At 45.8% G+C, this 16,882-nt stretch overlaps 1 protein-coding gene across 5 annotated transcripts in view; it reads right to left on the reverse strand.

The window, feature by feature from the left end:
- Window positions 1–5,635: 5,635 nt before the first annotated feature.
- The window catches only part of LOC122392649, a 51,822-nt gene continuing 40,575 nt past the window's right edge, over window positions 5,636–16,882 (reverse strand). For 4 of the 5 annotated variants that reach the window (XM_043387742.1, XM_043387739.1, XM_043387741.1 and 1 more), the window contains one exon: window positions 5,636–6,587. In XM_043387742.1, the coding sequence (XP_043243677.1) occupies window positions 6,469–6,587 (119 nt within the window). In that variant the 3' untranslated portion in view covers window positions 5,636–6,468. The remainder of the gene's footprint in view (window positions 6,588–16,882) is intronic. The other variant, XR_006258565.1, reaches the window with a different exon arrangement.

Consider the following 16,882-nt stretch of genomic DNA (forward strand, 5'->3'; position numbering starts at 1 on the left):
GCAGTTTTTCACGGCGAATCGAATGGTGCTATTTTTGTTTCCGTACGAGGTCTAGAACTTCCAAAAAACGCATTTTTCAAAAAAATGTTTGTCATGACGTCATAAAATTTTGAATAACTCCCACATTTTTGAACCGATTCTTCTAAAAATTGGTATGTAGGTGCACATCGACCACTTCTCTGACATATATTCCGTTTTTTATACACGCAAAATTTCGGATTTTACAATTAGGGGAAGCCGGGGGAAGCCCGGGCGCGGGGGAAGCCCGGCCACCTCGTTTCCGGCTAAATTATTCACAATAAAATGCTCAACTGTTTGTCCTTTCAGCGTGGCAGCTAAGGTAACGCCAGCAAAAAGTTAAGGCTAACAGAAATTGCATATTGTTAAAGTTATAGCGCAAAAATGATATTTTAAGGGTTTTTAGCTAAAAAGTGAGATATGTTGCAGTGTTAATGTTATACCATACAGTACTAATATTTATACGAATGTTATGTAAGGACCGTTTAAGTGTTTGTAGTGAGGGGTGACGAGGCAGGCTGGCTTAAGTATGACATTTTTTTTCGAATATCGCTGTTCTAAAATAAAAATTAGCACATTGGGGTAACCCCGGGCGAGTGGCCAAGCTTACCCCCAACCGAGAGCAATGCCACTAAACCATTGTTTTCCATGAGATAATAGGTACTGAGCAGGATTGGTTTACACCTAGATCAAAGATAAAATTCGAAAATAAACATGTTATCATAGACAAAGCCAGTCATGTCACTTAAGTTCAACTAGGGTCAAACTACGTTTTTGCAGATAACGCGACAGACAATGAAGCTAGAGCTTCAAAAATGGTGTCGTTGTGTTCTTCTTCATCAGCCGAGTCGAATGATATGCAATATGATGCATTAAGGGAAAAAGAAAAATAAATTTTAAGGAATTTTGAAATACACATTTTTTGTGAATTTTGCATCACGATTTTCATCGACCTGTACTGTATATGTGGTAGACGCTAGCTAAAATACCAGTAGTGAAATAAACTCTAAGATGTCCAGAGCTAATCAGTACCTTAATATTTCACTTTCCGTTAATGTTTGGAAGACACATAATGGTTTCATCAACTCGTTGTAAAGCGCTGGGGAGGTGGCCGGCGTTACCCCTATGCCGGGCTCACCCCAGAAAATTCAACACTTTTTTAAAACTCGATTTTCTTTACCTTATACTCATTCCACGAAACCGAATTTTTGGGAAAACACGGCCAATGAACTTAGCTAGCTAACAGGCTATCAACATTTTATACAGCACGTATGGTATGTAATAAAAATGAAAAAGAGCATACTATGCCGGGCTTCCCCCGGCTTCCCCTATTTTCCGAAAAAAGTCAGTTTTTTGAAAAAAAAATTGGGCCAAAATCATTTTTTTTCAAAAAACCGAGATAGCAACTTGATAGACAAAGTAGAATCACGCATAACCTTTTTTGTTACGCCTTGATTCCCTTAAAAATGAAGATGTTAGCGGCGTTTGAAATTTTGCCGTTTTTGAGGCGAAAATGGCGAACAAGACGTCACAAAAACGTCATTTTCTCCAAAAAATCCGAATGATTTCGCTCAAATTTTCAGGGAACGTGTCAAATTGATGTAAGAAAAGGTACTGAAAGTTTGGTGGCGCTGCGCGACGCCGTTTTTGAGATATTGCAAAAATTCGCGAGGGGGGGTAAAATGTACCCACCCACAGCCCCGCGCGGGTTAACCCGCGCATGACTGGGGGCAGGGGGCTCTACAGAGCTCCCTCCGGTTTTTCGGTAATATCTTCTAAACCGTTTGACGGATCAACACAAAAATTGCGGTACCCTCAGAGGCATTACTTTTACACCTTGTGATAATATTTCAACTTTCTAGCTACTAGAGTTTGGCGGAAAATGACGTCGAAGTGACGCCATGTCGGCCGATTTTGATGCAAAATATTAAATTACGGCTAACGCTCTGAATAGCGCAGTTTTTAAGCTAGATCCAATTTCTTTGCATGAGTAGACTAAAAATACACGTAGCTATCCAACTGCTATCTCGAATTTTCAATTTTTTTTTGAAAATTTCAAAGAATATGTATTAAAGGGACCCTCCCACCTTCAAAAAACTTTATGAATTGGCATGAAAGTGATGTCGCTCGGTTCACAAAGAGCGAAAACGAATATCTACCAAATTTCACCGAAAAATATTCACCGGTTTTCAAGATATTAGACTTTTACTTTTGTTTACTTTTTTGGAATCTCCGCTGTTTCTAGCGACTTTATTTTAGAAGTGCGGCGTTTGCGGCAGATGTTGCGCGCAAATAGCATATACCACCGCGTACTACAAAACGTTTTAGTCAAACATTTAAAAATCGTTAGCTATTTGCGCTGACGTCACACATTCAGAGGGGTATTCCTAAGCATTAGCCCCTCTGAATCAAAATGCTGCAATTTTGAAATTCAATATTTCCGATTTAAGGCATTTCTCGATGTTGTGAGTGCCGAAACCGGTAATTGTGAGCCAGGGACCCCATTTTGGCTATCTCAACTCAAATCTAATGTTAAGGTGGGAGGGTCCCTTTAACAATTACAAAATATGTATATTTTTTATTTTTATTTTTTAATTTCGCAAAAAAGAAACAGTAAAAATGTGATAGAACACACACTCATAAACTACTCTAGCAAGTTTTAGCCCAATTTCTTCGAAAATAGCCAAGTTATTTGCATAATTGTTAAAATTTCACAATTATATCAAAATAATATATTTTTAAAACCATTTTTCAGCACGTTTTTGACATCGCAAGGTCACGTCATCAAAATTTCCACAAATTGAAAATCCGAGACAGCCAAAATGGTCTTTGGTTGAATGCGAGTTGAACGATATAAAGTCATAGAAATCATAGAAATAGAAATAGATCATCATAGAAAACTAATAGTTTCTGAGTTATAAGCCGCCAAACATAGGGTTGCAGCGTGACCTCCAGGCCCGAGGCTATATCTCGGAAACCGTTGTTCGAAGAAAAAAATCCTTGCCACAGTTGGCTTCCCCGCCCATCACAACCCCATTATAGACCAGTATTAAACGAAATATAAAATATGTGGGTGTCATTTTTTTTTATCGATCTATCGTAGAATGCCCCTACTGCTGTTCCGTAGTCACTCCTGTGCACTCTACAACTCTTCTTGAGCCCCCCCCCCCCCCCCGGTCGGCTCAGCACAACTACCTACCGGCCGCCCCGCAGAGTCAAATGGAGGCACTCCGACACGATTAGTTTCTGAGTCACCTACTCAGCTCAGCCAATGACTCGGTAGTCCAGTCACCTACTCAGTCCAGCCAATGACTCAGTAGTCCAGTCACTGACTCGCTGACTCAGTCCAACTCCAGTCATTGACTCGTTAGTCCAGCCACCGACGGTGGACATATAGTCCACAAATCAATATTGCCACATAAATGCCACCGCACTCCGCAGATATTGCTGTGGCATGTAGGTCAGGTCAGATTATGTTTTGTTCTATATTAGCCGTGAAAAGACATTTGCGACGAGCGTGTAACGTGGACTGGTGTTGCATGTTCGATATACGAACACGTCATTATATCTTTCCAGGCGGGTGGGGGAGGCATTTTTTGCCCCCCCCCCCTTTAGTTTTTTTTTTCGATATATCTCCAGAACTGCTGCGCCGATCGTCACCAACCTTTCAGTATCCCCCCGTGAATAGCTTTTGCACATTGTGACAAAAATTGTTCCAAAGTCTATGATAGGTTGGCCGCTAATGACGTCGGAGTGACGTCATTTTTGCCATTTTCGACCCAAAAACAGGTTTCGCGGGAAGAGCTGTCAGGCCTACAGCCTTAGAGATACAGAAAAGTGCTTTGGACATAAAAGGTGTAGAATTAGGGGAAGATGGGGGAACACCGCCCTTTGGGGAACACCGCCCACTCCGATATCAGAAATATAAAAAGGTCTAGGGCGACAGCTGACTTGTCTTTTGGTAGCGTAACGTCAACAGAAGTGCAGGTATGGGCAGTGCACCGCATATAGTTATTTTATTTGACAGATATTAGTCCTGAAGTAGTATTTTTTTGCCATAATTAGGACTGATCCTAGCATAACGTGCTCCTGCTCGAGCGAAATTTTTGTCGTGCTGCCATATTGAAGGAAAATGGAAACACTTGGGTAACACCGCCCACTTGGGCAATTTGGTATTTAATAGCACATTGTGACACCAAGTCTAAGAGTGGCGCATTTCAAATAAAGAAAGAACGTTGTTGCTATGTCTTCTTTTTAGTAGATCATGCAAAATTTCGAGAAAAAAATGAAATTTTGAGACTTTAAGTCGTCTAGCTATATAAATGAGTGCTACATTGTACAAGAGATATAATAAAATCGTTTCCACTGCATTTTATAGATATACTAAAATGCCTCGATATTTACGATAAGAAGAACAACTTAATAGTCCAGAAACCTGCAAACTTCGTTGCCTGCTGAGCCCGGGCGGTGTTACCCAACGGTCGGTGTTACCCCGAAAAATGTAGACATTTACTTAATGTGGAATAATGCAATTATGGACGACACTACAAGAAAACAACTGGCTGATATGTATGTAAAATTGATGCAACAATCCAATGAAACTGAGAGATTGATCATTTAGCCGAAAAATACGTGACTAGACCCTAAAAGGTTGAGGGGGTCGGTATTCCCCCATCTTCCCCCAACAGGGCTACAAAATTACAATTTCAGATTTTTTGAAATTTTGGATTTTGACCCCCAAAAATCAAAAATAGATTTATTGAATATAATAGCCGGAAAATCCAAAAATGCTGTTCGAAACCCCGGAATATGTGTGATAGTACCTACCGTCTTCTATACACATACCAAATTTGAGATTGATACTTCTTTTTTTGGCCAAGTTATAGCGAAAAAACTTCAAAATTGGTGACGTCAAATTTTCAAACTCACTTTTTAGCAAGTCTAGAACTCGCAGCGCAAAACAAAGACCACAATTAGACTCGCCCTGGCGAGCTGCATCGAATCAATACCTATTTTGTGCAAAACTATCAACTTCGAAATTTGACCTTTTTTACCTGACCTGACCTCCACCAGAAAGTGATCTAAACCGTACCTGATGGTCTTATAACCAACACCACTGAGTTGGAATTGAAAAATTGGCCATAAAACACGCATCGCACAACCTTAGTTAAGTTGGGTTCATGTGCTGACCCTTGGTGACCTAACCTGTGACCTGACCTGGTATTATCAGTGACCTATAATAGCAGCATATGTACTAGACAACTGACGTCCTATCGCTGATTTTCGACAAAATGCGTTTTATTCGATGTTATAGCGCATTCCCTAGAAGACCCGTGAACGGTGAAACAATTTATCTTTGACCTGACATGTGACGTCATCGGTGACCCCGAGTTCAATGAAATTTGGTTTCCTTCGAAAAATTTGACAGGGTATCGAACACTGTTTGAATTCTACGGATCCGTCCAGTAGTTCAGGAGATACGGGGGGGGGCAAAAATGCCCCCCCCCCCACCACCACCACCGCGCGGAAGCTGGCCGGGAGGCCCATCGTCTGCCGGGATATACATTATACACCTGTCACTGACTTAGTCCATTGTCTGACTCAATAGGTAGTCTAGTCACCTACTCAGTAGTCTATTCACTGACTCAATCCAGTTGTGGGCTTAGTACTTTGTAGTCCATTCACAGCTCAGTATGTAGTCCAGTTACCTTCTCAATAGTCACCGACTCAGTGCAGTTACAGCCTCAGTGCCGTCACCGACTCAGTAGTCCAGTCACCGACCCGCTGACTCAGTCCAGTCAGTCAGCCGATTCACCGGCTCGGCCCCGTCACGAGCTCGTCGGGAGTCGGCTCTCACAGGGTCGGACACTGGCCCTGTGAACCCTCACAGGGTCGGACACTGGCCCTGTGAACCCTCACAGGGTCGGACACTGGCCCTGTGAACCCTCACAGGCGCCAGTGGAACGCGTCGGTATACCTACGGAAACGGAATGGCACTCACCCTGAGCCTTCCTGCACTCAGGGATAAAATACGATACAGATACCGAGCCGCCCAAACTCTGGTCAAAGATACCACACACTCAGCCACCCGGACTCCGAGAAAAACAGCATCTTCACACCCAGACTCGGGGAAAAGCTGCAACACAGACCCGTACTCCGGGAAACAGATACAATAACTAGACGCAGTGGTACAATAACTCGCCCCGATTCCGGACAACAGGTGGACGCCGCACGGTTGGGCCGCTGCACTGTTCTCTACGGGCCGTCCATTGGGGAGGTGAGGCTGCTGCTGCTGCTACTGCGCCGCGGCCCTCACCCGCTGAACACGTTCACTGCTGCGCGCCGAGCGGTGGCCCCACTCCCCTCCGCCGGGCGGTGCGCCGCGCCCGCCGCGCCTCCAGCGGCCATCACAGTATGTTGAGGTTGCAGTGCCGGCCGCCAGGTGGCCGCTCAGCCGGTGCCCTCGGCGAACAGGTCAGCGATGTGGTAGCGCTCCGTCCTGTAGTCCATGGCCGCGCCGGAGTCGGAGTCCGCCAGGGCGGCCGGGTCGGGACTCCGCAGCCACGCACCTGCCCGCAGCGACACAGGTGAGCACTGAGCACCCACACCCACACCCACACCCAGGAAACACCTAATGGTCTGGACATAGGCAGGTTACAGGAGACGGGGAGCGCAGGGAGGGCAGGCAGATTCTTCCCCCCCCCCCCCCCAGTCCAAGATCCGAACAGATGACTATAACAAGACAGAGAAAACGGCAATCAAAAGCTCTCAAGAAGACGGCTGTTTGGAGCACAAACGTTTCTCGAACGTCACATGTCAGATCACTGGCGGATCCAGGGCATGAGCGCGGCGGGAGAGGGGGGGGGGGGGCAGGGGTGAAGGTAGTTTTATATCTCTTTGTGGGGGCAAATACACCCACAATCCTGAATGATGCCCCCATTCCCCACTATGGTGAAAATGCACCATCAAGTCTTTTACAAGCGTCCTTTCGAGAGCACGGCGCCTTTCGCATGCTCTAACGACGTCTTCCTGACTGTCTCGCGTTCCTGGATAATATAGCGTTTTTAATCACTCGGCGCCCTTCTGGGAGAATGGTGCCCTTTTGACAGCACTGCGCCATTCTCATGGTCTAACGGCGCCGGCTCCTGACCGTCTCGCCCTCTCCGTCCACCGTGCATCCCTCGACTGTTCGGCGCCATTCTGGCCTCTCAGCGCCCCTGGACCACATAGCGTTTTCAATCACTCCATGGGTGTAGTTTTCCAAAAATCATTGGGGGTGCTCAATAGCTTTCAGAAAGGCATTCCATAGCTTTTGTAGTTTTTTTTTAGCTGTTCTTTTTTACTGTAGCCATCAGGCATCATGCAAGAAATGATGTTAAATCGGTTCGAGAGCTTGTTTTAATAGCGCCACTGTAAAACAATTTTGGCTCACCCAATGCATTAACCCGCGCGGGGCTGGGGTCTCCACTCTCCAGCCGAACGCGCGGGGCTGGGGGGATAAATTTTACCCCCCTGTTATCTCCCGAACTATTGGTCCGATTTGGAAAATTCAAACGCCAATCGAAAGATCTCATCACGAATAACTAAAAACATGCACTTAATTTAAAGTTTGAGGTCAAGGTCAGGTCAAGGGTACAAATTGCAAGTTTCTACAGTATCGGCCTTGCACCGTAGTTGCTGAAGAATGGAGTCATGGACTGAGACTGATTGCCCAAAACGTGTTTGGGCCTGACCTTGGCCATAAGTTTGGCAGGCCAGATTTTGTACTGGACCATTTTGAGTCAACTTTGAGAAATACATAACGTACAACGGTGGTAAAATCGTTGCTATAGGTATAACACAGCTTACCCGCTCCGGGTGTGAGGGAGGGGTGTGGGGCAATGAGTGCACTGACGTGGCGCCCTCGGAGGGCCGGTATGGGATTAAAGCTCAGCTACACTAAGGGCTTGTGTGGTGCCTTCAGTTATCGGTGGCACCCTCAGAATCACCGGCGTAGGGCCCTCAGAGCCGCCGGTAAGGGAGGCACCGGTGTAGGGCCGCCATGCAGGTGCCGGTGTGGGCGATCAGAGGTGCTAGTGTGATTCTCTCAGAGGCGCCGATGAGGGTCCTTACAGGCGTTGCTCCGGGCCCTCATAGACGCTGGTGTAGAGCCGTTACAGACGGGTGTGGGGCCTTTAGAGCTGCTAACGCGAACTCTCTACAAGCCGGCAGGGGGTCTCAGTGACCGGCAAGGGGTCCTTATTAGGCCGGCAGAAGAAGTCCTGCGGGGTCCTAAGAGACCGGCATGATACTGTCAGACGCCGGTGGGGCCCTCAGGGTCACCGTTGTGGGGCCCTCAAGTCATCAGTGGGTGGCCTTTAGATGCGCAGGTGTTGGGTGGGTCCTCAGAGCCGCCGATATAGGACTTTGGCACTGGTGTAGGCACTCAGAGTTGGGGGTGTGAAACCCTCAGAGACACCGGTGTGGGCCCTTATAAGCACCGACGAGGGCCCCATAGTTGCCGTTATGGGGCCCTCAGAAAAATAAGTGTGGGACCATCACAGGTGGGAAATGCCCCTAGAACTTTCCCTCATTGGCCGGTAAGACCTCTCAGAGGCTAGTAAAGGCTGAAGCAGACTCTTTCCGCGTTCAGGAAATCGCATGCGAGAGCCTATTCAAAAACATTGTAATTCCTCTCGCATCAATCGCTCGCGGGAGGTGCGTGCGATTGATGCGAGCGTGCTTCCATGTATTTGAATAGGCTCTCGCATGCGATTTCCTGACTGCGGAAAGAGTCCGTTTCAGGCTTAACGGGCCTTTGGAGACCACCGAGGTGTCCTTAAAAGCCGCAAGAGGCCCTCAGAAGTCGGCGTGGGGCCCTTATGGAGACCTTAGTGTGGCTATTTAGGGCCCATGAGGTGCTCTAAAGAGCCACACGGGGCCCTTCTGAGTAGAAATATGGCCATCGTTAACCCTCAGCGGTCAAATGGCGCCGCAGGGCCTCTCGGACCCAAGGGTCCCTTTGAACCCGATGGGGGGAGGGGAAACGTGTCCCCTTACACCCCTAGCTATGCCACTGTTTTATATGCATCATGTCAGGTATTTTAGGCTCCCCCCCCCCAACTTGAAAATCGTTCCCGGGCCCCTGATAATATCAGATGTAATGTTAACACAAATATCATGCATCTTAATTTGTGGTGATTTATTCAATGTATATTCTCTTAGTCACTGAATTGAGTAAGCATAGTATTTGCATGATTCACTGGGCTCATTACAGTACTAGGAGATGGACATTCTGATTATTGAGGGCCTTGAGTCAGCTGGGAATGTTTTGAGGAGGCTGGGGGTGCTTTAAGAAGGCAGGGGGTGCTGAGCTCAGGATTGGGGGTGCTTGAGCACCCACAAAGAGATATAAAGTTACGCTTATGAATCACTCGGTGCCATTCTAAGAGAATGCGCCCCTTTACATGGTCTCACGGCGCCCTCGTAACCGTCTGGCGCCCTTTTGTCCCCACCAACTTAGCACTTCTGACTATCCGACGCCCTTCTGGGCTGGCCTCTCAGCGCCCCTGGACCATATAGCGTTTTCAATCACGATTCACTCAGCGCCCTTCTAGAAGAATGTGCCCCTTTTCATGGTCTCACGGCGCCCTCGTAACCGTCTGGCGCCCCTACGTCCCCACCAACTTAACCCTAGAACGCCTAGGGGGGGGGGGTATATCACCCCCCCTGAGGTTTTTTCGAAGTGCACGCTAAACGGCTTGTCGTAGCGGGCTGAAATTTTCAATACCCTCTGGAGCAACCTTTGCGCATCTTTTGCCGAAAAAAATTGATCGGGTCATGTCAGGTCACGGAGGTATGACGTCATAAGAGGTACAGCCTCCGGCCGACAGTTACCAAACGTGTGCGCCGAATCCCTAGGTTTTCTGCCGGTGATACCCACATTGTTTGATGGATCATGATGAAACTTCCCATGCATGTTGGGGCAAGCATTGGCTATCGTGAGGTGCAAGAAAATTGACCGGGTCAGGTCAGGTCACGGAGCTATGACGTCACAAGAGGAACAGCGTCCGGTACTATTTTTGAAAAGCGCCCGAACCACTATTTTGCTAATTCTTGTCACCTCAATGGAAATATGCAGTAATATTAGCTTCTATAGGGAGCAAATGGACCTCCCAAATCCAAAAATACAATCAGATTTCAAAAATTTAAATTTTGATTTTTCGAATTTCTGCCGCCGACTGTGACCTTGCCGACTTCCGGCGCTCCCAACGCGCCATTTTTAGAGCTAGGGAAACGAAATACATACCACACGATAGAGAATTGATTAAGGAACACGATAGTGAAGGTTTCAAGTCGATATCTCCCACCGTTTTGCCGCAATCGCCGCGGAAAGTTGAAAAAGTTTGATTTTTTTCGGAAAATTTGACCTTTGACCGGTCATAAGTAGGTCAAATGTTGACCTAGGACCAAAAAATATACCACCAATCGCGAGATCTCGTTGAGAGCAATCCGTTGGTTTTTTCCGCTAAGCTCTACGACCTTCCGTTTCGAAACGCCAGGGGGGGTCGTAACAACCCCCCCCCCCCCCTGGTCGTTCGTGTTATGAGAAATGGCCTGGTCGTGCGAGGGTTAACATTAACTGACTGTGTGGCGCCCTTCTAACCTCTCTGCGTCCGTGGATCACATAGCATTTTTAATCACCTGTCGCCCTTCTGGGAGAATGGCGCCTTTTGACAGCACTGTGCCCATCTCATGGTCTTTCAGCGCCCATCTCGCTGACCATCTCGCGCCCTTATGTCTCTGTCCACTTCTGTCGCAGTTAACCCGCGACCTGGTGGGGGGGGGGGGCTATTTTTTGCCCCCCCTCCAGACTTTTCAATATATCTCCAGAACCGCTGCGCCGATCGTCACCAAACTTTCAGTACCCTCCCGGACATCAATTTTACACATTGTGACCAAAAATTTTTCCTAAAGCTATGATAGGTTGGCCGGAAATGACGTCAGAGTGACGTCATGTTCTGCCGTTTTCGACCCAAAAAAGGGTTTCGCGGGAAGAGCTGTCAGGCCTATAGCTTTGCAAATACAGAAAAATGATAAAGACATAAAAGCTGTAGATTGGACAGGGCTACAAAACTGCTATCTCGGATGTTTGAAATTTTTGGATTTTGACCCCCAAAAATCAAAAAATAGATTTTTTGGATATAATAATCGAAAAATCAAAAAAGTTTTTTGAATTTCGCAAAAACCGGAATATATGTGATAGTCCTTACCGCCATCCATCCATATACCAAATTTGAGATTGATACCTCTTTTTTTGGCGAAGTTATAGCGAAAAAACTGTTCAAAATTGATGACGTCAAATTTTCAAACTCATTTTTTAGCAATTCTAGACCCCGTAGCGCAAAACAAAGACCACCATTAGACTCCCCGTGACGAGCTGCATCGAATCAATACCCATTTTATGTAAATCTATCAACTTTAAAATTTGACCTTTTTTGGCCTGACCTTGACCTGACCTTGACCTGAACTTCACTAGAAAGTGACCTAAGCCGTACCTGATAGTCTTATAACCAACACCATTGAGTTGGAAATGAAAAATTGGCCATAAAACATGTATCACACAACCTTAGTAAAGCTGGGCTCATGTGACCTGACCTGTGACCCTTGGTGACCTCACCTGTGACCTGACCTGGTATTGCCAGTGACCTCTAATAGCAACATATCTTCTAGGCAACTGCCACCCTACCGCTGATTCTCGACAAAATGCGTTTTCCTCGGTGTTATAGCGCATTCCCTAGAAGACCCGTGAACGGTGAAACATGTCATCTTTGACCTGACCTGTGACGTCATCGGTGACCCCGAGGTCAATTAAATTTGGTTTCCTTCGACAAATTTGACAGGCCTTTCGAACGCCGTTTGAATTTTGCGGATCCGTCCAGTAGTTTCGGAGATACGAGGGGGGGCAAAAAATAGCCCCCCCCCCCCCCACCAGGTCGCGTTATAAACAGACCCCACCAGGGCGCGGGTTAAACTGAGAAAAGGACTTCAAAACGTGTGGTCTGATTTGAATAGGGAAAATGAGAAGGGTCACAGAGAAGGGTCGGTGTTGTCACTTTTTCTCAGTGTGGTTTCCAGCAATGATAACGGAATTCCATCTCATACGAGTCCGTGCATGGGTTTCACTTGAGAATGGTGATGCCGATTAGCGAACTTTTTGCGTAGATATTCTCGCCTGAGAACACCATTCTCCGGTTAATTAAAACGGGAAAAGGACTTAAAACGTGTAGTCTGACTTGAATAGGAAAAATGAGAAGGGCTACGGGTCTCAGATAAGGGTCGGTGATCTCACTTTTTTCTCAGTGTAACGACCGCCGTACACTTACCTGTTCCAGCAGTCTAACGAAAATGACGAGAATACAAGGCCAGGTATGCCTGACCTGACACAATACTCTGTCGTTTGGTTCAGTCAGGAAAGGTATCAAGTATATCGCAAATTATTAACCCGCGCCCTGATGGGGTCTGCCGAGCAACGCGGTCTGATGGGGGGGGGGGCATTTTGCCCCCCCCCCCTAAGATCTCGAGAACCACGCAACATAGCGACAAGCGGTAAACGGCGTTGGATAGCCCCAGGCATTGGTAAAATCCTTTTTGAAAGGATTGCATTCCCAATCCACATTCCTAGTGCCGAAGTGGATTGCATTCCTACCCGCAATCCCCTTTTTTCACTTGGATTGAGATCAAATCCGCAATCCTTTTTTTGCAATCCTGTTGTATTATTATGTGCGCTAGTGGATCTGGGGGGAGGGAGGGGGGCATAGGGCCGTGCCTCCATCCCCAAATCACCCATTTCTAGTACCTAGTCTTGCGAGTAATTCCTATCTAAGGCACAGGTATTTTATGGGAAATATTTTTTGCCTCAAACACCCCCACATTGAAACCTCTACCCAACCAGTGTTTTATATTTTTGAAACTCGCCCTGAAATACGTAACTTTGCCCTTCCTATGTAGTTCATCAGCGTATATTATTTTGAGCGTTTAAATTAAAAGCGTTTAAATTATTTCAAGTTTAGATGTAAAGCCCTTGATAACAAAGTACATTAAAGGGACTATCCCACCTTTAACATGGGGTTTGAGTTGAGATAGCCAAGTTTGCGGCGAGGTTCAGAAACCACTGTCTATCTAGGTTGCAACCCCCGCGGCCTCTTGGTGTTGAAGAAATTCGTTCCCTTCATTTGAAAATGGGCCTTGCACAAGGCCCTATCTTCAACATGCAGCGACCGTTAGTGTGACGTCACCTCGTTTAGTCATTCTGATTTAAATGGGTTTGTTCGTTGAAAAATCGCTTAAAACTTGGTCTGAACTTTGTTGTGGTGCCTACAGAGTAAAAAGAATCGGCTTTATGACAGTAATGTGGCCTGGGGAAGGAGGTAATTTTGGGCTGTGACGTCACATATTTGAAAGTTTGTGTTTGGAATATGGGAAGCCTAAGATGTTTAATGAAAAATAAATGCCAGAACCGTGTTCCTGGTCATCCAATCTATAAAGTCGGGCACAATTTAACTGGTTTTAACAACATTTTAGAAGGTGGGATAGTCCCTTTAAGCCGATGAAGCCGATCTAATAATTTTCAATCGCAACAAACCATTTCAAAGCACTAATCAAACACAATCCGGATTGGATTGCAAAAAATGGAAGTATGATGCAATCCAATCCGCAATCAAATCCTGTTTTTTGGAATGGATTTCAAATCCAGGTGCAGTCCACCAAAAAGGAATGCAATCAGGATTTTGCAATCCTGCAATCACAATCCTACCGATGCCTGGATAGCCCCAACGGGGAACTACCTTGTGACCCAATTTCATTGACCTCGGTCAAACCGATGACGTCACAGGTCAGGTCAAAGGTCGAATTTTCACCGTTTAGAGACATTTCAAGAAATGCGTTGTAAAATCGAGTAAAATGCATTTCATTGAAAATCATCGATGGGGAAATGTTCTTCAAACACATATTTTGCTATTTGGGGTCACGGATACCAGGTCAGGTCACAGAGGTCAGGTCACTGGGGGGTCACAATATGAAAGTGTCGTGTGATACATGTTTTATGGTCCATTTTACATGACAAATGCGATAATGTGGGTCAGGCAGACTTTTGGGCCAGCTTAGGTCACGTTTTGGTCAAGGTCAGGTCAAGGTCAGGTCAAGGTCAGGTCAAGGTCAGGTCAAATTAGGTCAAATTTCAAAGTTGATATTTTTGCATAAAATGGGTATCGATTCGATGCAGCTCGTCACGGGGAGTTCAATGGTGGTCTCCGTTTTGCGCTACGAGGTCTAGAATTGCTAAAAATTGAGTTCAAAAATTTGACGTCATCAATTTTTTAACAGTTTTTTTTTCACTATAACTTGGCCAAAAACAGAGGTATCGATCTAAAATTTGGTATGTATATCGAAGAGCGCAGGTACTATCACATATATACCGGTTTTTTCGAAATTCGAAAAAAAAATTGGATTTTTTTTAGTTTTTCTAAAAAAATCATTTTTTTATTTTTGGGGGTCAAAATCCCAAAATTTCGAAAATCCCAGATAGCAGTTTTGTAGCGCCGTCTTTTCTCTACACAACCACATAAAGAACTTTAAAATTGCTTGTTGACTGTAGAATTGGTGAGCGTTTCAATATGTCATGTTTTTTGCTCATTTTTACTCGAACATGACCTCAGTTTGACCTCAATAACTCCTGACCTGAGGTGACCTGTGACTTGAAATTTTGTGTGAAGGTGTCAAATTGATGCCCGGTAAGGTACCCAAAATTTGGCGGCGCTGCGCGCCGTCGTTTTCTCGCTATTTAAGAAAAACCACAGGAGGGCCAAAATGGCCCCCATCAGGGCGTGGGTTAATTACATGTTTATTGAGTTGCAATCATGACATTTGCATAGGTAGGTACTTTTGAAAGGGAATTTGTTTCCCCTTTACTTTTCCTCATTCTTTCGTTTATTAAATGGACGGTAATAATTCTAACATGCACTTCATGCAACGACACTTTTCAGTTTGAAACACTTGATAAACATATTAGTTTTGTTGTCCATATAGTTAACCCTCGCCGGCACAGGCCATTTTGAGTCCTTCGACGGCACAAGGGGGGGGGGGTACGATCCCCTCGCATTTGGCCCCTGATGGAGCTAGAGCTTCGCGGAAAAAACGAGCGTGCTGCCCGTCACGTGAGGAAGCCAATGATACCCAATTTTAAGGTCATAGGTCATCGGTTGACCTTCCATGTCAGGTCATTGATAAAAAAATCGGGAATATCGGGACCTGTTAGAAAGTCGTAAAGTGTGGCTGCTATGGGGTTTTCCGGGGTTGCTGATCACGAATATCGTGTTAGTTTTGATCACAGATGATGTCGTTAAGCGTTTAGATCAGGTTGGGTCAGGTCAGGTCAGGTAGGTCAACCGGTAGGGGTCGTGACGGGTATTCGTAGTACCTGTCATCCACCTCTGACAGCCTCGTAACATGTTACAAACGCACCAAAACTACTTCGTAAATGTTCAAATGGTTGCTAAATTTGAATTCAGCTCCAAAAAATAGCCTAGAAACATGTAAAACTCGAAAAAGTGAACCGAGCTCACCAAAGGTCAATGGCCTGACCCGACCTTCAGGTGACCTTGACACTCACCCTAATGCATGGGAGCAACATCAAATCACATGTTTGAACGTTTGAAACCACGAAAAGCTTGCAAACGCCCGGCTAATGCGAGCCGACATACGCCGAATTGCGATTCCGGCCAAACATGGTCTCGGAAAAGAGGTCACAGGTCAAAGGTCATTTAGGTCAGGGTCATGAAATTTTCAGGGTAGGTGTACAATTGATCAATGCGAGGGTACTGAAAGTTCCGTCGCGATCGGTAGCTTTTTACGCGAGTTATTCGCGAAAAACCTTAGGGGGTTGCATCAACCCCCCCTTTTTTTTTGCTCCGCCAGCCTAAAGCCAGTCTGGAGCCGGGGGTCATTACATCTGGCAATTTTGGCCAGGAACAAAGTTTTACGTTAAGCCGGTTTATGTGAACCCGGAAGCAATAGCAACGTGGGAGCCTATCCTTAGTGTGTGTGAGCAAATCTAATGGGGGAACTTACTTTTGCCGAAGTGCCGAAAAAGCCGGAACAAAACACAGATGAAGAAACGGTAACATTTATTTACATCACATATTCATACACTTGTGTAAGGTGTCAGTGTACTGGTGTGGGGTGTATTGGTCAGGGAAAAAGTCCTAAATAACAAAAAACCTGACGCCTATTGCAAAGGGGAAAACCCCGCGCTGAAGCCAAAGAGCGCGGGGAAAAAAACCCTACGGTTGTTTAATCTAATGTGTAGGAGGTAAAAGGGAAGGGATTATTGGTGCCAATCGGAATTTCTTTTCTTGGAATTCCAAGTTTTGTCCAATTCCAATTTGGAATTTGGACGGAATTCTTAACATTTTTTGGAAATTAATCGGAACACAAGGCCTTTAAAATTTAAAATTTTGAAACGGAGGCCTTTAAAACGCTTTTAAACACTTTTAAAATTTACGCAAAAAATGCAAAAATCGTTAAAAATTGGAATAGCCCCCGCTTTGGACAAAATTGGAAATTTACTTGGCAATTTCTTGGAATTGGATCGGAATTGGAATTGAAATTTCATGAAATTGGCACCACTAGAAGGGATAATGACGGCCCCGTGCTGGGGAGGGGCGCCCGGCGACCACAGGCGTAAACACCTTGGCTGCCAGTCGGCGTTGGCTCTCAACGACTCCGCCTTAGCGGGTCGGAGAGCGCAATAGGGGGCCGCCAGTTACACATGCCAGTTACACAGTGCAGGAAACATCAATGGCTAGAGCGCGAGCACACGATGCAA

The sequence above is a fragment of the Amphibalanus amphitrite genome, unplaced genomic scaffold (genome assembly GCF_019059575.1).
Source record: "Amphibalanus amphitrite isolate SeventyFive unplaced genomic scaffold, NRLGWU_Aamphi_draft 000495F_arrow, whole genome shotgun sequence".
NCBI classification, from domain to species: Eukaryota; Metazoa; Arthropoda; class Thecostraca; order Balanomorpha; family Balanidae; genus Amphibalanus; species Amphibalanus amphitrite.